Here is a 25,312-nt window from a genome sequence, read left to right as displayed (position 1 = left end):
GGCGACACTAAAACTGCTCCAATTCCAGCTCCAAGAGAATTTGATGCACCATCGAAAAATAACCTCCATCCAGGATGCTGCTCACTCATGTTCTCAACTGCTCCAACGAATAGAATTTCTTCATCAGGAAAGTAGGTATGCAATGGTTGGTAATCATCATCTCTTGGATTTTCTGCCAAATGATCTGCTATAACTTGACCCTTGACTACCTTTTGTGTTGTGAAGACAATATCGAATTCGGAAAGGATCATTTGCCACTTAGTCATACGTCCCGTGGGCATCGACTTTTCCAACAGGTATTTCAGAGGATCGGAACGGGAAATCAAGTAAGTGGTATAACCGAGCAAATAACTTCTCAACTTCTGAGCTGCCCATGCTAAAGCACAACAACTTCTCTCAAGGAAAGAATAGTTGGCCTCATATGCTGTAAATTTCTTACTCAGATAATAGATGGCTTGTTCCTTTCTCCCAGACTCGTCATGCTGTCCCAGAACGCATCCAACAGCCTCATCAAGAACAGACAAATACATAATCAGAGGTCTCCCTGGCTGAGGTGGCACTAAGACCGGAGGATTTAACAAATAATTCTTGATCTTATCAAAAGCTTGCTGACAATCTTCATTCCAATCCATCGGCGCATTCTTTTTCAACAGTTTGAACAGAGGCTCACAGGTAGAGGTTAACTGTGCAATAAATCGGCCAATGAAATTGATCTTTCCAAGAAAACTCTTCACGTCCTTTTGATTTTTTGGAATGGGCATATCTCGAATTGCTTTTATTTTCGCAGGATCTATCTCTATACCTTTTTTGCTGACAATAAAATCCAATAACTTTCCAGCCGGAGCTCCAAAAGCACATTTCGCAAGGTTTAACCTCAAATTATACCTCCTCAATCTTTCAAACAGCTTCTTTAAATCAACCAAATGGTCCTCAACTTTCTTGAATTTAATTATGATATCATCTACATAGACCTCCATCTCTTTGTGAATCATGTCATGGAATAGGGTAGTCATGGTCCTCTGATAAGTGGCTCCAGCATTTTTCAACCCGAAAGGCATCACTCGATAACAAAAGGTTCCCCATGGGGTGATAAAAGAGGTTTTCTCTCTGTCTTCTTCTGCCATTAAAATTTGATGATACCCAGCAAAACAATCACCAAAAGATTCAATTTCGTGTCCAGCAGTATTGTCCAAAAGAATATGAATGTTTGGCAAAGGAAAATCGTCTTTCGGACTGGCCTTATTCAGATCTCTGTAATCAACACATACTCGCACCTCCCCAGATTTCTTAGGCACTGGCACAGGGTTCGATAGCCAGATGGGATAATGAGACACCATGATTATCTTAGCATTGAGCTGTTTCACAATTTGTTCCTTATCTTGAGACTCATTTCTGGTTTGAATTTACGTGGTTTCTGCTTTACAGGTAAAAAATTTGGATCAGTTGGCAACCCGTGAACCACTATGTCTGTAGATATCCCTGGCATATCATCGTATGACCATGCAAACACATCTTGAAAAAGCATTAAGAATTCAATCATTTCCTCCTTCTGTTTCTTATTCAAATGAATGCTGACTTTAACTTCTTTAACCTCCATCTTAGTGCCAATGTTGACGATTTCTGTTTCTTCTAAGTTGGGTTTGAGTTTCTCTTCATACTGTTTTAAATCCCTTGAAATAGACTCAAATTCTTCCTCAGTATCGCTCCCGCTTTGAATTTCAGATTGCATGATTTCAAGTTCATGAGAGATATCGAGATTGCAGCCATCGAATTCCAAAATGGTGACATCCAAAGGGTCAAAAGATTTTATTTGTGGCCATCTGAAAATAGAATAGAACATAAGTAATAAACAAATAGCAAATACTGGAGAAGTCTTTCATTTCATTAAATTCAAAATGCATCGAGACTTCACAAAAAGATAAATATACAGACATGATTGCCATTTAAAGACATATTTAACCCAAACCTTTATTTTCGTTTCAGCAATTTTCTTGAACAAAACAAGTTATATTAACTGAAACAAGAATAAAGGTTTAAAAGATGAAAGCAATTTCTTTTAACAAAAGATCCAGACTACTGTCCTATCTGGATGTGATCTAGACAAAAGACAATCCCCTTAAATTTACCGAAATTTCCTTCGAGAGGGAAGATAATCAGCAGTCCAATTCTGAATAGCTCCTTCGGTAATTGACAAAAATTCTGCATTCTCTGATGGCGTCTCCTCACAAGTAACCCCGACAAATAGCTGAGACAGGTCCACTTGAATCTCCTCCATAGGATTCTTCATTTCTGGCATAACCATCTCTGATGGATGAGGAAAAGTGTGATATAGCGGTGGGATATTTAAGACAGTTTGCTTGCCCATCTTTTCAGCTTGTTTTCGAGCTTGCATGTCCCTCCTATCCTTAGCAGTCGGATGAAATCCCAATCCAAATGTCTCTTTCTGCGTCGGGATCTCTATTGACTCCAAAATTCCTTGTAATTCCCGCCCAAGACCTTTTTCTATTTCATATCCGCCTCGGATCATCTCCCTAGCCATCATAATACTGGCCTCTGGCAAATCTGATTCAGTCGGCAACTTATCCTTGGATGCCCTTCCCACGGAGACGATGTCAGCAACGCGATGAGATTAGGGGTGAAATCGAGCCGAGTCGAGCTCGAGTAGTGGGGTACTCGAGCACGAGCTCGACCCAGATCAGTAGAGCTCGAGCTTGAGCTCGAGCTCGAGCAAGCTCGAGAAGCAAAGATCGAGATCGACTCGATAAAAGCATATGCAGACTCGAACTCGACTTGATCGAGCTCGACATGTCATTCGAGCTCGATATCAAGTCGAGTACTCGAGCTCGAATGAGCTCGAATGAGCTCGAATTGATTCTGGTTCCTACGCAAATCTAAAGAATCTAGTCTTTGTATCTTAAATGCAACACTACTAATTTGTACTAAACAATACACTAAGTTGCACTAATCATTCGAATGAAAGTACATTAATATCAATTGAACAAGATTAATTGCAATTCAAAGAAACAAAACTTAGAAGCTAATTAAAGTCTTGGAGCCACATGGACAAAACTTAGAAGCATGCCATTGCATACAGAGTACAGACAACCTTCGGCAGAGGTTTCAAACCTTCAACAAGCTTGGGGAATCAGATGCAACCTTCCACTGCACTCTGCCCAGCAACACGCACGACAGGGGAGACAGCAACCATAGCAACCATAGCAACTGTGATGAATTGATCCAAACCAACCATAGCAACTGTGTTACCCCATGGCACATCCTCAACTATTTCCTGCTTCTTACCCATCCAAATAACTATTCTTTAGACATTCTTAAGTCTTAACATTATAACATACAAGTCCTTTTTCTCTCTCGGAACATAGTTGGGACCCATGATTCTAACCTTCATGCCAGTGGCACTTTTTCCAGAAAACACACAGCCAAAAGTAAAGAAAACACACAGACACACACATCCTCAATACAATCAACCACCACCAAATGTACCATCAGTAATACGAAGGGCAGCAGTCACCTCAGATGAGAAATCAACATGCCCAGGGGAATCTTCATGCCAGTGGCAATTTTTCCAGAAAACACACGGCCAAAAGCAAAGAAAACACACGAACACATACCCTCAATACAATCAACCAGCACCAATGCACCATCAGTAATACGAAGGGCAGCAGTCACCTCAGATGAGAAATCAACATGCCCAGGGAAATCAATAAGATTAATAAGGATTCAAGATTCAAGAATTCTAGCTTCCAAAATTCAGAAATTCCTCAAACGAGAAACCAATGACAAACAAAAGGACAAACACAATGGCTAAAGAAACACCATACGCATGCAGAAACTAAGTGGCCATGATCCACATTAACATTTCAGCATTAAACATAAGCAACAACCTGTTCTCAACCTCATCAGAATTTCACGAAAATACAAAAAGGAGTGCTGCAGCCAATTGAAAGGAAAAACTTAGGGAAATTTTCTGGAGTCTAATGAGCATTTAGAAGCTCTTGTTTGTAATCTGGTAAATGAAACAGCTTGTTTGCTCCTTATGCATCTTCAAACTTCGGTGTACAATCTACAACACCTAGCCATACACAAATGACAAATCAACCAACTTATGTACAATTTAAATTTAAAATTTGAACACAACTTATGGCAAATTAAGAATAAGAAAATGAGAATTCACAAAAAGATGGACCTGATTTTCAGCAAAGTAGTTGCTCCTTACACAACTTCAAGCATTGGGCAGCTCATATTCTTTGAGAGCTTTCTGTGGCTGCATTTAGGTAGTGGAAATGCAAATAATGAAATACTTTAAAATCAATAAACAAACTAATAACTACTAATTTATCTCTGCAATAACAAATTCATATAGATATAACTTACTTTCAATTTCTTTTTGACCCCGTGTAAATTTCTACACCAATCGCCTGCACACATTAACGTCTGGACTGTCTCCGGAGCAAGTGAAGCACGGTATGAATCAATCACCCTAGTTCCAGCACTAAAGGTGGCCTCAGATGCGACGGTAGTGATAGGAATGGCCAATACATCAGCCGCTAACTGAGAGAGTACCGGGTATGCTGATCGGTTGATTTTCCACCAATCTAAACAGTTGAAATCCTTCGGATTTTGTCCAGGAAGTTGGCGAGGCTTGTCTAGGTAATCCACCAACTCGCTCTTATGGGGTTCATCGGATTCGAGTTCACCACAATACTCATCCAAATCATCCCAATAGTCAGCACTTGCTCGAGGTGGACACACTATTTCGGATGCAGGATTTAATGAACAACCTGTCCCTGCACTTCCACTTGTAGCCATAGCAACATACTCGTCATAAAGCTCAAAGATGGCTTTTCGAACATATGTGATATTCTGTTGAGCTTCATATGTGGAATACATCTTAGGGAAGGCAAACTCTATTGCTCGCATTTTCTGTCTGGGATCCAAGATAGCTGCAATGGACATCAATAAATTACACTCTTTCCAGTATTTGTCAAACTTGAGCTTCATTCTTGTAATCATACCCCGGACAAAATCATCTTCATCATTCACTCGTGCATCCAAGAGTTTCTTCACCTTTAGAATCTCAGGGAGGAATAGATTGCTAGTTGGATACTCACTCCCCGAAATTATGTGTGTGGCTGTGTAGAACTTCTCTAAAATGGTGCAAACTTTCTCAACCTTCTCCCAATCCTCTGAAGATGGACAAGACTCATAAAGGGGCTCTCGCACTTGAAAACGAGGAAAGACCTCTTTATATTTTATAGCACAATTCAACATTTCATATGTTGAATTCCATCTCGTCCTACAATCATGGAGTAATTTTTTTCCAGGAATTTGTAGGTGTTGAGCAATTTCTGCAAATAGCAATGACCTACCATCAGACTTGTTCACAAAATCCACACTATCTCGAATATTTTCACAAATATCTACTATATCCTTCAAGCCATCTTGAACCATAAGGTTCAAGATATGGGCGCAACAACGAACATGAAACAGTTTTCCTCCACCCAAAAGCTTCTTGCATCTCCCGAAATCATCTTTCAACAATCTCACGGCCACATCATTGTTCGAGGCATTGTCCACAGAAATAGTGTGAATTTTTCCCTCAATTCCCCATTCCTTTGCACACTTGAAAACTGCATCCGAAATCTCAACTCCTCGACGTGGTGGTCGAATATGAACAAAATTTAACACTCTCTTCTGAAGCTTCCAATTTCCATCAATCCAATGTCCGGTCACCACCATGTATTCAATTTTTTGATTCTTTGATTTCCACATATCGGTGGTCAAGCTAACTTTTTGTACATGCCTCAACAAGTTCTTCAACTTCTTTTTCTCTATCTCGTACACCTGTGTACAATCTTTTTTAGCTGTCATTCGTGAAATCTTTTGCCACTCCGGCCAGCCGCGTTTCATCATTATGTTGAAACCCTCTTCCTCCAAAATTGTGAAAGGATGCTCGTGCATCAAGATCCAATGTGCAGCAGCCTCTCTCATTGCTTCCATATCGAATTTGCCAGTGTGCAATGATGGTACAGTTGGAAAACGCTCATTCGCTTGCTGAAAGTTTATCTTTGTTTGCTGCTCGGCCTTTCTAAGCTTGGCTTTTCTAACGGAACAGTTTTCTCGATGCCTCCACATGCTGCTGGTTTGTTTAGTTTTTCCCCGATTCAGTTTCTTACTACAATGTTTACAAATGGCATAATATATGCCATTTTCTTCCAAATCATCAAAGTCTTCCCATGCCTCAGAAGTTTTATTCCTTTTAGGCACTCGAAATTTACCATCATCTTCAGCTTCATCTCCTTGCTGCCTATTGGTGTCTTCGGTTCCCTCTTGTTGTGTTTGACCACCCTCTTGTGTGGGATCACAGGCATCACGGCTTACAAATATTGGGCTGTCAATCATGACTGGTGTGGATGAATCGGTCCCAGACACATGTGGTATTGAAGAAACCTCGGGAGGACTAATAGACATGCCTTTAATAGAAAAACAAACATTTACATTAAAATGAGTTCCACTTCAAATATTTTGACACGGAACATTAAATTCAAATCAAACAAACATTAGAAAAAATAGAAAATGACACACAAGCACCCAAATCTGGAAAACAACTCCCAAAAAAATTGAAAATGACACACAAGCACCCAAATCTGGAAAACAGCTTCCAAAAAACATTCATATCAGGGCTAAAGTTCATAGCAAATTCAGATCTTATATAATATTTCAATGCTATGAAAGTATGAAGTATAAAACAATTCATAATAAAGGGAAAGAGAACATCAATCAAATCTGTATCAGTCTCGAAGCAATTACTCACAACAGAAAATAAAATTTAATTTGATGTGAGTGTTAACACTCAAAAGCGGAATAGATTGAATTCTAAAAGCACATTACCCATAATTCTACAAATAAAAAAGAAGTCAGATTGAAAGAACTCAAATGTTAAATTTGACTGAGAGCTGCCAATTTTTATTTTTTTTTTAAAACTAACCTAGAGACTCAGAACAGTTTGAATAAAGAAAGACTGCTGAGCCTGAAAAAATTGAGTATGCATATCTAAATTCATCAATACTTGAGAAAAATGACATATAGAGGTAATTATGCTTCCCAATTTCATCATTCAGTTTTTAATGTACACCTTAAGTATGAATTGTAATGGTCAATGCACCCAAAATACATGTGAAGTTAGTTCAAAAACAGAACTTGAAGAACCAAGCTCTTTGGGAAAGGCAACAAAAATTAGTTGCATATTGCTGGAAATTGGATTTAACATACGCATTATACTCTGTCAAAATGGCTATATTATCAGTCCTTGTACAGCACTTTTAGGCATATTTCAAATGAACAACCTTCGTGGCAAACAAGAAAGAAAAAGGGTGACAAAAAAGAACTACCAACAGTATTGAAGATTGTCTTTAAATTTTCTGATTCCTAGAATAATTTGTTGCGTTAAATAAAACTGCATAAGCTAGCATCAAAATTATTCTCCAGAGAACATAACTGAATATTCTCATTAATCTCATTAATATACTAGCTAATTAACACTTAATAATCCAACTTAAAGCAAATTTCTGAAATCAGTGCATTTTCACATCAAAGAAAAACCCATAAACATGTTAGAGCCAACGTCAAGAAACTTACCAATTCTTAGAGCTGTCGCGCCAACCACCGAATCACTTGTTGAAGGAATCGAGCTGCCCTCCATTTCCTCAAAATTCCAGTACAGCAATGGAGAAGGAATGGGATACGGAAATTGAATATATTGAATCGCAGGCTGCAGCCCCCAATTTTTTTGGTTAGGGTTTGGAGATTAAAAATTAATATTACATTTATAAAATTTAACCTCATAATGCACATATTTACTACACAAATGCACAATAAGTACCTTAATTTGTCAAATACAGCTGTTGAAATTGATGGGTTTTGATTTGATTTGAAACCCCCACTCAAAGGTCGGCTGCTCAGTGCTCACGCTGTTACCTACTCCATGTTGAGCTAAATTGCTTAGTGTTTAAAGCTTTAGGTGATCGACTGCCTTGTGAGTTGTGAGTTGTGACAGTTGAGAAGATGAGCCAAAGAATAAGAGATTGAGATTTGAGAGTCAAGGCTGAAGAGGAAGGAACGGCCGAACGAAGAAGAAGAAAGAACTGTGAAGGATGAATTCGACGGAAGCTTTTTCATTTTTCGTTTTTAGTTTTCCTCATTTCATCAGAATTCTCGAGCCAAAATTACTTATTCACCCTTGTTTACTAATTGGCAGGGAACTGCTTAAGCCCGTAAATATTCTAGCTAACAAACCTAAAAGAGTAAATTGATATATAAACTAAAATACAATATATATGTGCTACCGAGCTCGAGCTACTCGACGAGCTCGAATTTCTTACTACTAAATACTCGAGATCGGCTCGTTTACTGTAGCAAGTAGATCGAGATTGACTCGAACTCGAATTTGCTCGAGATCGAGTCGAGTAGCTAATCAAGCTACTCGCGAGCTCGATTCAAGCTACTCGAATTCTCTGCACCCCTAGATGAGATGAAGTTGGAGTCCTTTTTCTATTTTCACCATTGAATTTTGCATCAACGATCATGGTACAGTCATCCTCAGCAAACACTGTAATGAGTTGATCATTCGCAATAAACCTCAACATTTGATGCAGAGAAGATGGCACTGAATTGGAAGCATGTATCCAAGGTCTTCCAAGTAAAATGTTGTAAACACTGGAGAAGTCCATGACTTGGCAAGTAACTTGGAATTGAGCAGGGCCTATCTCCAATACCAGATCTGCTTCACCCATAGATTTCCTCCTTGAACCATCAAATCCTCGAACCACAGTTGCAGATAGACGGAGTTTAATATCAAGAAATCCAAGCTTGGTGAGAGTGTTCCATGGACAGATATTCAACGCTGACCCATTATCCACTAAAACCCTCGGCAACAGCTTTCCATTGCAACGGACCGATATATACAAAGCTTTGTTATGCCCGATCCCTTCTGCAGTCAGATCATCATCGGAGAAGGTAATATGATTAGCAGCAAGTACATTCCCCACAATGTTAGAAAATTTATCCACCGGAATATCTTTAGGGACTTGAGCTTCGTTCAGAATTTTGAGCAATGCTTCTCTGTGCAGCTCGGAAGTCAAGAGAAGATTCAGAAAAGAAATCTGAGCAGGCATCCTATCCAACAGCTCCACTATTTTGTACTCGCTTCTTTTCAGCATCTTCAGAAAATCTACAGCTTCATTTTCAGACACACGAGGCTTGGGTGTCGGAGATTTAACCTTGGCCCTAGATTGAACATCAATATCGGAGTTTCCCACAATTTTCCCAGATCTAGTAATAGTTGATATATCTTCCTTCACACAATCTTTACCCCCAATTAACAGACTGGGCTCCTCGTAGTTCCATGGTACCTCTTGCAAGTTATTGACAGGCATTTGCTCTGGAAATTCGAGAATGGCAGACTCTGATATATCCCATTCAAAAGATGGAAGATCGAAAATAAAAGGAACCTCAGAATTGTCAACCTCGGAAGGCCCTCCTTCTACCATAAACGGCTCCTCTTTCTCAAACACAAAAGATTTTAACTTTTCCTCAGCACTATCCTTAGTTATGGACTCTTCAACAGACAGCAGTTTCCTCATCTCCACATGGTCAGTCTCTATCACGCCAAACACTTCAGTTTCATCTACAATGTACTGACTGGGGTCGACAAAATCTTCATCAGCGATGATAACCCCCACAGTGCTCCCATGCTCAGGTAAGGGATTCTTACTAACATTCGGTCCTTGCTCTCCCTTTCTTCTGAGAAGGATGTCTCCAGAGTCAATCATGTCCTGAATCTTATGTTTTAAAGCCCAACAATTGCCCGTGGTATGACCTGGACTTCCAGAATGATAAGCACAACTTGCCTGCGCATCATAACCTGGAGGAATGCCTTTGGGATAAAGTTTAGGAGGAACGGTGCCAATCTTCCCAGCTGCTTTTAACTGCTCATACAGTTGATCAATTGGTCGACCCAAATTGGTGAAAGTTCAAAATTGTTTCTGAGTTTGAACTCCATTGGTTTGAAAAGGATTTTGAGGAGGGTTATTATTTTGCAGGGTTGGTCTGGGATGGTAAATGGGGCGAGTGTGATTTTGAAATACGGGTTGTGGAGTTGGAGGTAAGGGCGAGGTATTCAAATGATTAGGTCGGGAATGATGGAATTGGGTAGTAGTGTGGTAGACTGGTTGAGGGTTAGGATAATATGGGTAAGGAACAGAATAGGTGGGATGGTTTCGGATTCTGGGTCTGAAAGACGGGCCCCGATCCCATATAAAAGCAGTTTCTCCTTCTTTCTTCTTGAATGGGGGCTTTTTCCCATTGCTGCTTTGATTTTGTAGAGCATCTAATTGCAACTTTAATGCAGACACATTAACAATCTTCCCTACTTTGACAAATTCATCATACTCTTTCAATTTGTTAATGATAGCAGCAAATGGACTTCCAGTCATGCGGAAGATCTCTTCAAAATAGGGTGGATCGTGAGCCTTGATGAAAGTACGAACAATCTCCTCCTCAGTCATAGGAGGCTCCACTTTGGCAGCTAACTTTCTCCACCGTTTTGCGTAGGTCTTGTGATCTTCCGACGGCTTTCTTTTCGTACCCTCCAGTGTGGTTCGTGTTGGCGCCAACTCACAGTTAAATTCATACTGCTTCACAAAAGCAGTTGATAGATCCAACCAGGTCTTGACTTCTCCAGACTTCAAATTTGAATACCAATCTAGAGCATCTCCCTCCAAACTTTCCGGAAATAGACGCATAGGCAAATTCTCATCATCCACAGGTTTACCTAATTTGTTGGCAAACATCTTGAGGTGCGTCTTTGGATTTCCAGTTCCATCATACTTGCTGAATTTAGGGGTTTTGAATCCCAACGGTAGCTGAATATCCGGGAAAAGACACAATTCATCGTAATCTAACCCACCATGCCTGCTCAATCCTTGATTCTTTCTCATAAAATCATCGAATCGATCCAACCTTCTTAACAGATCTTTGTCAATGGGTATAGGCTGTTCTTCTATCGCCGCCTTCCCTTGAGATGCAGTATCCAGTACAAAAGGCTCTGCAGTATGGTGGTGGGGTCCCTGAGGGTTGGGGGGGATATTCAGATTGGTTTGTGGATGGATTTGAGGGATTTGGCTACTGGTTGGGTTTATCAATACATAATTCGGATGCATATAGGAAAAGTCTGAATTTAGTCGGGTAAAAGTATTTTCAAGAGGGTTAGCGAAAGGAGGAGGGAAAGGTGTTTGGGTAGTGGATGTGTGGGGTGGTTGATAGTCTTGTGCAGGTGGGTGATTATCGATAGGTTCTTGGTCGTTTGGGACACCACCACCATTGTTGCTGGCGACCAGCTGATCAATTACACGCCTTTGTGCGGCCATTTCAGCGCTTAACTCATTGAACTTACCAAGTACCTCACTTAATTGAGCTCCCAATGCTGTGATGTCCGGCGATGTTACTATAGCAGATCTTTCCGAAGTTTCTGGTACTGAACTCATGTTTACAGACTGTCTCAAGGCTTTATTTCGGGACCTGGTGATGATGGGGCTTCTTCGGGTAGCTATTGTGAAAAATACTTGATAGTGGAGAAAAGAAACTCATTTAGGGTTGGATTTTCTGTCAAATTGCTGTAATTTATTCAAGAAAAAAGAAAAAAGAAAGGAAAAAAAACATGAGTTAGTAGATATTTAAATAATTCGGATGCATGTCCTATGGGGGAGCCCTTTTTGTGCCAAGGGTCGGCCTAATATGATGCAACACCTTCGGGGTAAAATCCCAATTTCAAACCTGTAAGTGAATGTAGAAATTCAAGTAGAAATTCTCATTAACCACTGACAAGTTCAATCATTTTGTACAGCTTCATTGATGGTTCGACTGACCATTTTTACAAAATCCTCATGCCTTGCTAAACTAGTACGTTGAGACTCCCTAGAACTTCCTATACTAAGCTTCCGAATTCCTTCTCGAATTTTGTCAAATACATCCAGGGCTCTCTCCAACTTTTCAGTTTTTCTTGTCTCCCACTTTAATTGTGCTCGGGCGTCTTCCAGGGCATGGTCGGCCACTATAAGTTGTAATTGATAATCCTCGAGCTCTTTCTTTAGCTTATCTATCTATTTTTCAGGGCTAGCGGAAGCAGACTGTGCTTTCTCTCTTGCTTGTTCGACTGTCAGTTTGATCCACTCATTATATTCTGAAATGATCTTAGGTAGGTTCCAATTTGTTGACTTGATCCAAGTGCAAGTTCTCTAAACTAAGAAGATTTCCCCAAGCTTCCAATACCATGCTCCGACTTTCAGCAACTGTGTTGAGTCTGATATTTTCAATCCCTTGTATCATCAGAATTCTTTGCGGATACCCGAATTACCTCATGACTCGTTGCGGAACATATGCGACCAATCCATTGGTGCCTGCTAGGGGGATAAAATTGTGTTGGGTAATCGTGAAAACCGGATCCCTAACTTTTGTCCAATCCAAAACCCATTGTATTTTCTCAGGTGCCAAGTTATCGAACTCTTGAATAAACTGAGTCGGAGATGCAATTCGATAATACTTTTTGACCCTTTCTCGGTGTGATTCGATCCAATTCTCTGCGGGGAGACAAGATCCCAAAGGATTGAGTGTTCTCTTCGCTAGATGCTCCATTGCCCACATTTGGAGTATCAAATTTGACCCATAAAAGAAACCTCTCTTCTTTTGACATTCAGTAGCGGCCGTGAAGATGTCGGCAATGATTACAGGCACCAAGGTAGGGGTCATTCCATTAATCCCTGAAAATAGGCTCTGAACCATGTTGATAGTGAAAAATGTGATCTTTCCATGCTTTTGCGGGAACAACAACAGATTGATCAAAGCTAATCCAAACGCTTGCACTCGCTTCTCTACCCATTGCTCCTTACTTATAAAAAAATCGGTTCGGTACTGTTCATAGGACCCTCTTTCTCCAAATCGTTCATACAAAAACTCTAATGGGCACGATCTCGCATCCGGATGTTGGTTCATACTAGCCTGCCTTAATCCCAAAAACCTATAAAACTGTTCCCTTGTTCCATTAGTTGGATATATCATAGGATAACCTTTCCCAGGTATCTGCAATAATCCTTCTATTTCTTCTAAAGTTGGTGTTAGTTCACATTCACCGAATCGAAAAATAGAACCTTCTGGATCCCAGTACCCAAGTAGAGCTTGAATGATTGCAACATTTGGGGTTATGCTTAGAAGACTCGGTAAATGTCCCATATATTTGAACAGTCTTTTCACCTCATGTGTCATATTATTTTTCCAGTCTGTTAGTTCCCGAGGTATCTGGTTCAGCATTCTGCACGGAGCCATCTGAGGAAGAATTTCACTCTTAGTACCTTACCTCGGGATTTTACCCCTTAGGCAATACAAAATCATAAACATGCAAGTCTCATTGGATTACATATCGGAGACAAAAGGTGACTTATTCCTACCGTGGGATTCCCTATGCGGCATTCCCTCTATAGTTAATGCATGATGACAATTTATTAAAGCATATTAAATATACAATGAAATAATTGAAATGTGACCTAAAAGTGCCCCCTTTAAATGTCGGGGTAAGCCTAAAATGATGTGCAATACATATGCATATGCAATTCACTAAAATTTAAACATGCTTGATATAAGAGGCGGTCTTATCTTAAACGAGTACCATGTTAGGACTCTTATTTCTAAAGTTTGTGTATGCAGAAAAAGGGAAAACAAGGAGAGGTTAGTTCAACAAGTAACATATAACACATTGTGACAATAAATGATACAAGAATGAAAAGTAAATAAAGCAAAGAAAGAGGGGTGAAATCCCTCCCCTCGTGCTTAGTGTTCCTAATTGGATAGGTTGACTCTATCCTAGGTAATTTCTAATATGGATGCATGAGGTTTGGCTTACTAATGCATCTAGACTCGATAAGGTTTCAGGCTCCCAACCCTTCAGACCAAAAAGTTAAGGGTCATCAATCCCAAAACCTTTGGTCGGTGGCTTGAGTGATCCCTTAGGCATCGCTATGGGCGCAGAGCACACCATTCGCATACCTAAGGAAATCGATCCTAATCCTACAAGGAGATGTGGGATGGCGCCCATGAGAAAAATAAAAATAGGGTAAAAATAATGCATGCACGTATGAAGTGCTTCCTTTTGAGGGGAGAGATTATAATTAAAACACGTGTGGAGGCTCTACGGTGATATTTTCCCCCACCCAAATGCAAAGCGCGATACGAAAAAAAAAAAAATAAATAAATAAGCCATTCATCACATACACGTAAGACGAGGAACGATTACGAGTGTGAAATGCAAAACATCCTAAAAAAGAAAAGTGCAACCTAAAACATCCAAATATGATAAATATAAGGGTTAAAAAGAGAAAAGACGACTAAGCCAAGTGCTTGGACTCTCTAACGTCCCCAGTGGAGTCGCCAAGTTGTCGCGCCCCATTTTTCGCGATGGAAAAGAAAGTGTTTATAAAGAAAGATGTGATTTATTAATAAATGAAAAAGGACCTAGAATGGGAGTTAAAAAGAATGCGACAATTTGGGTCCCAAAATTTAGTCTAAAAGGGTTTTTAAGAAAAAATAGGAGTCGCCACTTGGTATGGAGTTTTGGTGTACCAAGTCACCCAAAAAAATATTTTTGACAAAAATAAAATAAATCAAAACCCTTTTTAACAACTCCAGGTCTTTGAAAACAAGAAAAAATAGGTTCGGGAGTCACGGTTGAAGAAAGGGAAGGCAAAGGTTTAATTGACTCAAACCTAAGGCACCCTTTCAACCTAGTCTAAACTAGTTGCGAGGTTTAGTCAAAATTTTCCTAATCTAACCCTTAATTTTATCACGTTTGGATGTTTCCTACATGGATGCAAATCTAAATTTATAAAAATATCGAAAGGGACACAATGTTCATTCAAGGGTTTAATTGAACCAATTGCATTAATTGCGAAGGCCAAAATGATTCCTTGAAAGTGTCACGAGTATGCGAATGATGAAATTAAAATAAAAGAAAAGAAATTAAATTATATACATATATAAGTGATCAAAGAAAAAGGGAATGCAACATAAAGGGTATGGGAGGCAAAAACTCGTGACATAATTTTCTTATACAGGGATCAATGGGGTATTTAAACTAAAAATCTATAATTACCTATTTTCCATGTTTGAAAAACAATTATCCTAACATGAACAAGCAAATGAACTAGTTTAAATGAGATGCAATTCTAAATGACATGATTAGCGCCTATAGAGGGTAGGGGATAATATAATAGGGAATATCATGCAAATGAGAAAAGATCCTAAAAAAAAATATGCATGAAGATGTAGTGAATAGCACACAAAGATGAATCTAACGCAAGACGGCCTAAAGGGTCTAGCGTTGGACTAGCCCATTTCTAAAAATCCTTACTAGCGTTGGACTAGCAAGTAAGCGAAAAAAAAAGCCACAACTAGCGTTGGACTAGTGTGGTGGCGTTATGCATTAACAATTCATAGTGAAGCAAATAAAGCATAAATTAAAACAAATAAACACATAAGAGCACGTAACACATAACACGTAAGCATAATATCTAGATGCCAAAATCCTAAGAAAAGCGGATAAAACACTTAACACATAAGCCACATAAACACGCAACCTATCTATTACATCGGGGAGCGCCTAACTACAATCTAGGAGGAAAAAATATAATAAAACAAATCTAATTATCCTATCTATTACATTTTTGAGGTATTTAAATACCTCTCGAATCATTATAAAAACTAACTAAAACATATATAAGAAAATTTGAATAAATATTTAAATCAAATAAATAAAGCATATAAAGATATATAAACACATAGGAACACATAGGAGCACATAAGAGCACGTAATTGACATTGAAATAATAAAATAGGAGTACCTCCCGTTTGAAGTGGTGACTAAATGGAGTCAAATTGTCCTAATTATACTCACAATGAACAAAAGGATCATGGCACCAATTTAATTGAAAAAGAAAATAATAATACAAGCACTAAATTCACACTAATATGTCAGACGTAAAAAAATTTAAGCAAATCTAAAAATTACAAGTTAAGTATATTCAAAAGTAGCATAAGTAGCTATTAAAGAAAAGAAACAATCATAATAAAGAGAGTCAAAATTCATCAGGGACTGAATTGCAAAAATTGAAAAACTTTTGGGGACAAAAATTATATTTTCCAAAGTTTAGGGGTTAAAATTAAATGAAAGACAAAATTCAGGGACCAAAATGCAATTAATTTAAGGACCTAGGTGAAAGGAAATTAATATGTTCTGGGCCACAGTAAAACCACTCCAAAGATCAGGGGCTAAGGTGCAAATTTCGGTTTCTGATTTGGGAGAAAAAGGCCATCGGGCCGTCATTTTTATTTATTTAGGCCGGATGCTACCTAAGCCCAGCCGAAATCCAAAAGAAACGAGCAGGCCAGCCCGCCTTTTTATCACTCAAGCCCAACGGAAACCCAAAAGAAAGAAACCAAAACTCATTTTCAAAACCCAACCAAAACTAACTCTTGGCCCAACCGAAATAAAACATTAGCCCAAATCATTTGTTTTTCTCCTTTTCTTTCCTTTCTTTTCTTCTTTTTTTTTTTCTTCTCTTTCTTTCTTCCTCCTCCACCTTCAGCCGTTTCTTTTTCCTTCTTCTTCGGCCAGCTGAGGAAGCTTCAGCTGGCGGCCATGGCGGACGCCGGTGGCGCCACCGCCGGCGGCGGCGGTCGCCGGCGACCTCTCCGGTCACCAAAATTTCTCAAAATACACCCTTTCACTCGATTTTTCGCGTAGGTTCCATTTTTGAACTTAGTTTTTACAGAAAATGACCCAAAAGTGGCCAAAAAGCAAAAAGTCAGTCCAGATTTTTATTTTTTTAAAACACTATAATCTTCACTAAAAATCATAAAAATTATGCCAAAACCCTCCTGATAACTTCTACAATACAACTATAATCTTAGTTTGACAAGTAAACAACAACAAAATGATGCATTAAGTCAAAACAACCCCAAAAATAAAGAAAATATTTCAATGCCTTTAAAGGCTCAAAACTTCAAAATACTTAAATAATTCAACACTTTTTCAAACCACATACTAACTACAACCGTCTGTTTCACCAGAAACAAGCACAAAATGTTCACTAGTTTAATTCATTTTCGTTTTGTCATTTTCACAAACATTTAACATGCATTCACAGGCCCATTTCTTTTTCCCTTAATTGCATGCATGGCTCACCCCAAAACTTTAACAACATCAGGAGCCACAACAACAAACGAAAGCAAAGGACAAATAAGCATCAAAACATGCATTTAATCTAATTAATTAAGGAAAAGAAAAACTGGAAAAAAGAAAACAAAATGTACCTCAATGAAGGTTGTAGTCCTTTGCCTAGGAATTTGATGAAATCGGCAAACTCCAATAGCTTAACCCACCACTGCCTTTCCTTCTGTGTTTGAGGTTGTGGAAGAAAAATGGGTAGAAGGAGCCGTGAGCAGCGTGAGGGAATGGGGAGTTAGTTTTTTTTCTTTCTTTGCTTGTCTGATTTCCAGAGAGAGCCGAGTGAGGAAATTTTTTTTAGCCCAAAGTAGCTTTTTGTGTGTGTTTTCTCCTCTGCAAAATGTTGAGTGTTGGCAGAGCCAAAAACTTATGGCCAAGAAGGAGTCAAATGGGTTTGGTTTCCTTCAAAATGATGGCTTCTGCCAAAATGAAAAGAAAAGCCCGTGGGAGTTGAGTGTAGAATGGGTTAATAGGGGTTTTGGTAGAGAAAATGATGAAAATGTGTAAGTTTAGTTATAATTTGATTTTGATTTGATTGATTTTTTTTAAATTTATTTATTAAATTTATTAAATTTTTTTTTTGGACTTTTCCTCTTTTCTCTTTTTTTTTAAAGATAAATCTACAAAATATACTTAAAAATGCAGAAAAATAAATGACTTATCAAATAGAAATATTCAAGAAAACATTAAATTTGACAAAAATTTGGCAAAAATTTGGTGTCTACACCCCTCAGCGCGAGATAAGGGCTGTACCGGGCAAGTCCCGAAACGTACGGAGGTCAGACTCCCAAGAAAGTATAAATGGTAACGCACACTACTCACACAAGGTACGCTCACTACTCGCCAGTAACTTCCGACTGTTTTACTTCCCGTGAACCTCATCCACCGGAAAACTAACTTGATCGTCGGAGTGCCCTCAGGGACAACCTCGGGGCCCCCTTGTGAGATCAACCTGTTGTTTGTTTTGCAGGCCTGAAACCAGCTCTTCCATCAGCACGCCGAGCTCGTCAGGTCGGCTCGGTCCGGGGAAGCTCAGCGCTTCTTCAGTTGGCACCGTCTGTGGGAACCGTAAGGTAATCAAGATTGTGTTGATGGCAAGAACGCGATCCAAGCGAACGATAGAGAGCATCGGCCCTGGAGGCGGTGAGGGATCCCAGCGAATGGAGGCTGAGGCGGCCCGGGACGCCGGGGGCTCAACCCTTTCAGGAGAGAGGAGGCAGCAGATCTTCCAGTTCGTGACGGAGAACCTCCCCATGCTGGAAGACATAATCCGGCAGACGAATGAGGGGGAGGAGGTTGGAGGCCCGCAGACCTCCAAGGCGAGGGACAAGGGAAAGGAGCCCCAGCTCGTCCCCTCCGAGGATGAGTCGCGGGATCAACCTCCCAGAAGGAAACGGCCACGGACCCCACCTCGCCCCCGAGTCTCGGTGGTCGGGGACAGCGAGAGATATTCCCGCGACGGGTCCGCGGGGAGCCGTCCAAGAGACCCCTCCCCATGGAAACCCACGCGGAATGGGCTCGAGCGTTCCCCTGCTCGGTCTGTCAAGAGCCGGCCGCGCGACCTCCCATGGAAACCTGTCCAAGACGAGCTCGAGCAAATCTTGCGGCCGTAGTTGTACGAGGACAACTACTCCACCTCGCCCTTCCCCCGGGAGATAGAGGATTACCCCCTACCCCGGAGATTCAAGATCCCGAGCATTGAGATGTATGATGCTTCCACCGACCCGGAAGACCACCTCTCGATCTTCCTGACGCACATGCGTCTGCAAACAGCCGCGGATGAGATCCGCTGCAAGACCTTCCCCATGTTCTTAAAGGGGAAGGCTCGGCTCTGGTTCCAAGGCTTGGCACCAGGGTCTATCCGGAGTTTCCCTGAACTGGCCAGACAGTTCGTAGCCCAGTTCGTTTCCTCGAAAACTTACTCGAAGAATGCGACCCACCTAATGGCTATCAGGCAGAGGCCTGACGAGTCCCTGAGGAATTTCATGACCTGCTTCAACGCGGAGAGTCTACAAGTCCGGGACAAAGACGAAAAGATGGTCATGGCCGCCTTCGTGAATGGGCTCAGGGTAGAGGAGCTCTTCTACAAGCTGGCCGAGAAGCCACCTAAAAATCTGGAGGAGCTCCTGACCAGGGCGCACGCGGCCGCTAATGCGGAGGAGGCAGGGCGTCTGAAGAAAGAGTCAGATCGGGAGCTCGGAGATCGGAAGGGGCGGGGAAACCCCCTAGAGGGCAAGGATGTTCCGGCCAAGAAAAACTTTTTTGACCGGCTCTCGAGGGAGAAAGCCCCCCTCTCCGCCGCCACTCCCGGAGAAAGGCTACACCCCTTTGACTCGGCCTAGGGCTTAGATCCTAGCTGTCATGGAGGCGGAAGGCCTGGGAGGTCCGCCGCCCAAGATGGGGACACCTCGGAATAAGAGGAACCAGGACCGGTACTGTGCCTTCCACCGCGACGTCGGACACGACACGGAGGGGTGCTGGGCCCTGCGGAAGGAGATCGAAGACCTGATCCAGCGAGGGTTCTTGGGGCGATTCGTGCGGCAAGGTTGCCCCGGCCAGGAGCCCGAACGCACCTACCGCGGAGATTGGGGTGAAGGCCAACGGCTCGACCACCCTGGGCGGCGTGACGCGCCCGGGGGCCGCTCCCCCGACCAGGACACCCAAAACCTAGCTGGAGTGATAAACACCATCGCCGGGGGCCCCACCGGGGGAGACAGTCACATAGCTCGGATGAACAGGCGACCTCCCCCCGAGGGGGATGACTCCCTGAAGCGGCTGCGCATGGACGAGGAGATCACTTTCGGACCAAGGGACACAGTTCCCCTAGTGTCCGGGAACCATGAGGCCATCGTGATAGATATTGTCACCAACAATTACCGCGTGAAGAAGGTGTATGTCGACCAAGGGAGTGCGGTTGACATTATGTTCTATCGGGTGTTCAAGGAGCTCGGCTTGGAGGACGGGCAGCTTACCCCAGTTCGGACACCACAGATGGGCTTCACCGGACCCCCTATCAACCCGGAGGGAATGATCACCCTGATGGTCACGGTAGGGTAGGCACCCAAATGCCGGACCATCCCTGTCAACTTCGTGGTGGTCAAGCAACAGTCCCCGTACAACGTGTTCCTGGGTCGGCCTGCCTTGAACGCTCTCCGAGCTATCCCCTCGACGCTCCACCTCAGCGTCAAATTCCCCACTCCGGGAGGGATAGTCGAGGTGCGTGGTGACCCCGAGGTGGCCAGGGCTTGCTACTTGGCCATACTTCAGGGACGGGAGAAGGTGGTCGCCCAGACGACCTGTCTGGAGCCTTACATCCCGGGGGACGAAACCCGGCAGCCGGGCACCCAGGACGAAATCGAGGAGTTCCCCTTGAGGGAAGACCGGCCAGACCAGGTGATCCGCATAGGCGCACTGCTGCCCCCCGAGGAGAAGGAGGGCTTGAAGGCCCTGTGAAGGGAATACTCCCAGGTATTCGCTTGGACGGTTGAAGACATGCCAGGGATTCCGACCGGCCTGGCGGTCCACCACCTCAACATAGATCCCCGCTTCAAGCCAGTGAAGCAGAAAAAGAGGAGCTTCGCCCCAGAAAGGAACGAGGTGATCAAGAAGGAAGTCGGAAAACTGCTGGAGTCCAAGATCATCCTGGAGGTCTACTACCCGACCTGGTTGGCCAACCCGGTATTGGTTAAGAAGGAGGACCGGACCTGGAGGATGTGCGTGGACTTCATGGATCTCAACAAAGCCTGCCCAAAGGACTGTTTTCCTCTGCCGAGAATCGACAGGTTAGTAGATTCTACTGTGGGTTTTGATGTCTTGTGTTTTCTGGATGCTTTCAAGGGGTACCACCAGATAGAGATGGCTGAGGAGGACCGGGAGAAGACCTCCTTTATCACCGAGAAGGGAACCTACTGCTACCGGACTATGCCGTTTGGCCTGAAGAACGCTGGAGCCACCTACCAGCGCCTGGTCAACAAACTGTTCCAGAATCAGATCGGCATAAGCATGGAAGTCTACGTAGATGACATGATCATCAAGAGCCGGACTGATCAGCAGCTCGTCCCCGACCTGAGGGAGATCCTGGGCATCCTGCGGGAGAGCCGGATGCGACTGAATCCGAAGAAATGTACCTTCGGGGTTAGGTCGGGAAGGTTCCTAGGGTTCTTGGTATCTCGGGATGGGATCCGGGCCAACCCGGATAAGCTCCAGGCTATCATAGACATGGCCCCCCCGAGGAGCGTAAAGGAGGTTCAGCGGCTCACAGGAAGGATGGCCGCCCTGAACAAATTCCTCTCGCGTTCCGCGGTCCGGGGGCTGCCCTTCTTCCTGATCCTGAAAGCCCCCATGGACTTTCAATGGACTGAAGAGTGCCAGAGGGCCTTTGCCGACCTGAAGGCCTACCTGGCTGAGCTGCCCACTCTGACCGCCCCGGAGCAAGGGGAGACCATGTTGCTGTACCTGTCTGCTTGCAACGAGGCCGTCAGCGCGGTCTTAGTGCGGGAAGACGGGGGGGGGTTCAGAGGCCGATATATTATGTCAGCCGTGCTATACAGGGGCCGGAGACGCGGTACACGCCGGCTGAAAACTGGTCCTTGCCTTGGTGCTCGCGGCACGGAAACTCCCACCTTACTTCCAGGCCCACAGCATCGTCGTCATGACTGATCAGCCTCTACGGCAAATACTCACCAAGCCTGAGGTCTCGGGCAGGATGACCAAATGGGCCGTTGAGCTGGCCGTGCACGACATCGGCTATCGGCCCCGTACTGCCATTAAGGCTCAGGCCTTGGCAGACTTCCTCGCCGAGGGGGCTAGCTTGGCCATGACCGAGCAGAACTCTCCGCCCAGTGGGGCGCGGTCGAGAGAGCCTTGGATTCTGTTCGTGGACGGGGCCTCCAGTAAGGAAGGAAGCGGAGCTGGCTTGCTGCTCATTTCGCCAACCGGGGAGGAGCTGACCTACGCTCTTCGTTTCGACTTCCCCGCATCCAACAATGAAGCCGAGTATGAGGCCCTACTTACAGGATTGCGGATAGCCCACCAGATGGGTATAACCGCGATCAGAGTCCGGAGCGACTCTCAGCTCGTCGTCCTCCAAGTTCGCGGGGAATACGAGGCTAAGGAGGAGGTCATGAAGAAATATTTGGCCAAGGTGTAGGAGGCAATAGCCCTGTTTGATACCTTTGAAATCGAGCGGGTGCCAAGATCGCAAAACAAGCGTGCAGACATCCTGTCAAAGCTGGCATCCTCCTCGTTTGCGCACCTGAACAAGGAAGTTTTGGTAGAGATGGTCAAACAGAAAAGTATCGACCAGGTCCACATCCTGGCTATAGACAGCTCGGCCACCTGGATGACCCCCTAGTAAACTTCCTCAGCTCGGGTGCCCTCCCTGAGAACAAAACCGAGACTCGCCGGATCCAGCTCAGAGCTGCCAAGTACGCCTACTCTGGGGGAACCCTCTACAGAAGGTCGTACTTATTGCCCTGGCTAAAGTGCGTGACTCCCGAGGAAGGTGACTACGTCCTTCGCAAAATCCATGAAGAGATATGTGCGGCACATGTGGGGTCCCGGGTATTTGCCAAAAAGTGCCTTCTCTTAGGCTACTATTGGCCCTCTGTCTTCCAAGATGCCGCAGAACTGGTACATAAATGCTGAACTTGCCAGGTGCACGCCCCACTGCGCCACCAGCCAGCTCGGGAAATGATCCCCATCCACAGTCCCTGGCCCTTCGCTCAATGGGGGATAGACCTTCTGGGTCCTTTCCCCCGAGCCCCGGGAAGATATGAGCACCTCGTGGTGGCCGTAGACTATTTCACGAAGTGGATGGAAGCAGAGCCCCTGGTCTCTATCTCTGGGAGGGCAATTCAGAAGTTCTTCTGGAGGAACATAGTCTGCCGCTTCAGGATTCCGCATGTCTTAATGTCAGACAACGGGCGCCAATTCGCGGATAACCCCTTCAAGAGCTGGTGCGCCGAGCTCGGGATCAGTCAGCACTTTACATCGGTCGGCCATCCCCAGGCCAACGGCCAGGTGGAAAATGCCAACCGAACCATCCTCCAAGGACTGAAAACTAGGCTAGAACTGGCCCAGTTTAACTGGCTGGATGAACTCCCTAGTGTCCTCTGGGCTTACCGCACTACGCCCAGGACGACCACCCACGAGACCCCGTTCTCTCTGACTTACGGAGTGGAGGCGGTGGTACCCGCGGATATTGGTCTCCCCTCGCCCCGAACACAGAACTTCGTTGCGTCATCCAACGAGGAAGAGCTGAGGTGCAATTTGGATATGCTGGAGGCTAAGCGTGAGGAAGCGGCGGTACGGATGGCTAAGTACAAAAGCCAGCTCGCCCGCTATCACAACGCCAGAGTGAGGACCATACAGTACCAGCCGGGGGACCTTGTCCTAAGGAAGAACTCGGTCAGCCGAGCTCATGGCTCCAACAAGCTCGACCCGAACTGGGAAGGCCCATACAAGGTCCTTGAGACGAGCCGAGCTGGCTACTGCAAGCTCGCGAGAATAGATGGATCAGAGGTACCCCGCACTTGGCACTTCTCCAATCTGCGACTGTTTGTAGTGTAGGTTAGACCAGGGTGTTCGGTTGTCTGTTTTTTGGAATCCGAATTTCAATTTCATCATTCAATAAATGCTCGACTTTCAAGCTTTAATTTCATTTGTACTTGTTTGCCTTTTAAGTTTGAATCTTACACTAGCACACTTAGCGTTCCCTCACTGAATGTCCTAGTGGGGGGCTAAGGGTTAGTAATGGATGCGGGATGTGCGGGATGCCTTTGAGAGTGCGGGAGTGCTCGACCCCAGGAGGTCGGCACGACTGGAAAATTTTGAAGGATTCTGAAAATTCCAGGAGGTCGGCGGGGAAAATCCTTAAGGTTTGGTGTTCAGCCCCAAGAGGCTGGCACGTTGCCTTGGTAGGACGGCGTGGTGCTCGACCCGGGAGGTCGGCACATGGTTTCGACAAGCTGGTTGCCTCTAATGATTTAGTTGTTAGACTAACGGGGGTATGCCTTTGGTGCTCGACCCAGGAGGTCGGCGCCTGGCTTCGGTTGTTGCAGTGGGGTGCAGGAAAAAGTTGCGAGAAAATTTCCTTCAAGTTTCATATATGAACTCAAAGCCTATCTATTACAAAGCTCCCAAGTCGCCTATCTATTACAAAGCTTCCAAGTCGCCTCTCTATTACAGAGTCTATCGAGCCACAAAAGGAGGACAGCTCGGACACTCTTTTTCTTGCTGGTAACCTGCTTGGAGCAGGTGCTGAAGGTACACCTTAAGCATGTTGAGAGGCGTATGGTGAAGGCTATTCAGGAACCCAGAAACAGGGGGGCCTTTCCGTCTCAGATGGACCTTCAAGAGCATTTTCAACTGGAGCATGGTCACATCCTTATAAGGAGACGGAAAGGGTTTCTGGAGTGGTCGCCGCCCTAGGCCATCGACTCCTTCCCAGAAGCTCTGCCAGGAGACTCGCCCTCCTCCAAGGGAACCTCCGCCAGCTCTGCTCCAATGTCGGTTCGGCCCACCAGGTTCTTCAGGGCATGCCCCTTGCGGTACCCGTCAAAGAGCCAGTCCAGCCTATCCTCGGCCGCGGGATTGTAGTCCTTGAAGTCCGCCAAGTTGAAGCTAGGAAGGCTGAGGCTCTTCACCTGGTTCAGGGCTCGCGTAGAGCCGACCTGGAGGATGGGCAGGTTAAGGAGGGCGATGTCCTCTTTAAACTTCTCGGAAGAGATGAACTCCCGGACAGCCTTCTTCCGCTCCCGGCTGACGGTGCCAGAGAGCTCGATGGCGTGGTCTTCCTTCAGCTTGGCCACGCCGGCCTTCTCTTGGTCGAGCTCCGACCTGGCAGAGGCGAGCTGGACTTGAGCCGTCTCCAGCCCTTTCTCGGCCTTGCCCAGTTTAGCCTTAAGGGAGTCCACCTCCTTAAGGGCCTGGGTAAGCCTCTGCTCTGTCTCCCGATTCTTCTTC

The 25,312-nt window shown here is 44.1% G+C and overlaps 5 protein-coding genes across 5 annotated transcripts; 2 read left to right on the top strand and 3 right to left on the bottom strand.

Moving 5' to 3' along the window:
* Positions 1–3,981: 3,981 nt before the first annotated feature.
* Positions 3,982–6,489, bottom strand: LOC113700903 (zinc finger BED domain-containing protein RICESLEEPER 2-like). Its single transcript, XM_072060185.1, has 3 exons — positions 4,393–6,489; positions 4,205–4,282; positions 3,982–4,090 (listed from the first exon to the last, which is right to left on the bottom strand). The coding sequence occupies exons 1-2, from the start codon at positions 6,487–6,489 to the stop codon at positions 4,241–4,243; spliced, it is 2,139 nt and encodes a 712-aa protein (XP_071916286.1). The 3' UTR covers positions 3,982–4,090; positions 4,205–4,240.
* Positions 6,490–8,513: 2,024 nt separating this feature from the next.
* On the bottom strand, positions 8,514–11,561 carry LOC113700902 (uncharacterized). Its single transcript, XM_027221329.1, has 2 exons — positions 10,278–11,561; positions 8,514–10,004 (listed from the first exon to the last, which is right to left on the bottom strand). Exons 1-2 carry the CDS (start codon positions 11,559–11,561, stop codon positions 8,514–8,516), a joined length of 2,775 nt encoding a protein of 924 aa, XP_027077130.1.
* An 865-nt stretch (positions 11,562–12,426) lies between these two features.
* Positions 12,427–13,395, bottom strand: LOC140011394 (uncharacterized). The gene has a single exon (XM_072060184.1). The coding sequence runs from the start codon at positions 13,393–13,395 to the stop codon at positions 12,427–12,429; it is 969 nt and encodes a 322-aa protein (XP_071916285.1).
* A 6,313-nt stretch (positions 13,396–19,708) lies between these two features.
* LOC140011393 (uncharacterized) lies at positions 19,709–20,800 on the top strand. The gene is made up of 2 exons (XM_072060183.1): positions 19,709–20,395; positions 20,450–20,800. The coding sequence occupies exons 1-2, from the start codon at positions 19,709–19,711 to the stop codon at positions 20,798–20,800; spliced, it is 1,038 nt and encodes a 345-aa protein (XP_071916284.1).
* A 1,252-nt stretch (positions 20,801–22,052) lies between these two features.
* Positions 22,053–24,778, top strand: LOC113700900 (uncharacterized). The gene is made up of 4 exons (XM_027221326.2): positions 22,053–22,490; positions 22,544–22,909; positions 23,003–23,869; positions 24,605–24,778. The coding sequence occupies exons 1-4, from the start codon at positions 22,053–22,055 to the stop codon at positions 24,776–24,778; spliced, it is 1,845 nt and encodes a 614-aa protein (XP_027077127.2).
* The last annotated feature ends 534 nt before the right edge of the window (positions 24,779–25,312 follow it).

The sequence above is a fragment of the Coffea arabica genome, chromosome 7e, assembly GCF_036785885.1.
Source record: "Coffea arabica cultivar ET-39 chromosome 7e, Coffea Arabica ET-39 HiFi, whole genome shotgun sequence".
Classification (NCBI taxonomy): domain Eukaryota; kingdom Viridiplantae; phylum Streptophyta; class Magnoliopsida; order Gentianales; family Rubiaceae; genus Coffea; species Coffea arabica.
The sequence above is the reverse complement of the archived record's forward strand: the minus strand, read 5'-3'. Positions and strand labels throughout refer to the sequence as shown.

Bases quoted from the DNA above. Each gene is read 5' to 3' on its own strand.
- LOC140011394 (XM_072060184.1), bottom strand. From the start codon at position 13,395: ATGGCTCCGTGCAGAATGCTGAACCAGATACCTCGGGAACTAACAGAC.
- LOC113700900 (XM_027221326.2), top strand. From the start codon at position 22,053: ATGACCAAATGGGCCGTTGAGCTGGCCGTGCACGACATCGGCTATCGG. The intron at 22,491-22,543 runs GTGTAGGAGGCA...GCGGGTGCCAAG, and splicing joins TGAAGAAATATTTGGCCAAG to ATCGCAAAACAAGCGTGCAG. The intron at 22,910-23,002 runs GTATTTGCCAAA...TGAACTTGCCAG, and splicing joins CGGCACATGTGGGGTCCCGG to GTGCACGCCCCACTGCGCCA.
- LOC140011393 (XM_072060183.1), top strand. From the start codon at position 19,709: ATGGAGGCGGAAGGCCTGGGAGGTCCGCCGCCCAAGATGGGGACACCT. The intron at 20,396-20,449 runs GTAGGGTAGGCA...GTGGTGGTCAAG, and splicing joins TGATCACCCTGATGGTCACG to CAACAGTCCCCGTACAACGT.
- LOC113700903 (XM_072060185.1), bottom strand. From the start codon at position 6,489: ATGTCTATTAGTCCTCCCGAGGTTTCTTCAATACCACATGTGTCTGGG. The intron at 4,283-4,392 runs GTAAGTTATATC...ACCTAAATGCAG, and splicing joins GGGTCAAAAAGAAATTGAAA to CCACAGAAAGCTCTCAAAGA.
- LOC113700902 (XM_027221329.1), bottom strand. From the start codon at position 11,561: ATGAGTTCAGTACCAGAAACTTCGGAAAGATCTGCTATAGTAACATCG. The intron at 10,005-10,277 runs GTTCCTTACCCA...CTGTATGAGCAG, and splicing joins GAAACCATCCCACCTATTCT to TTAAAAGCAGCTGGGAAGAT.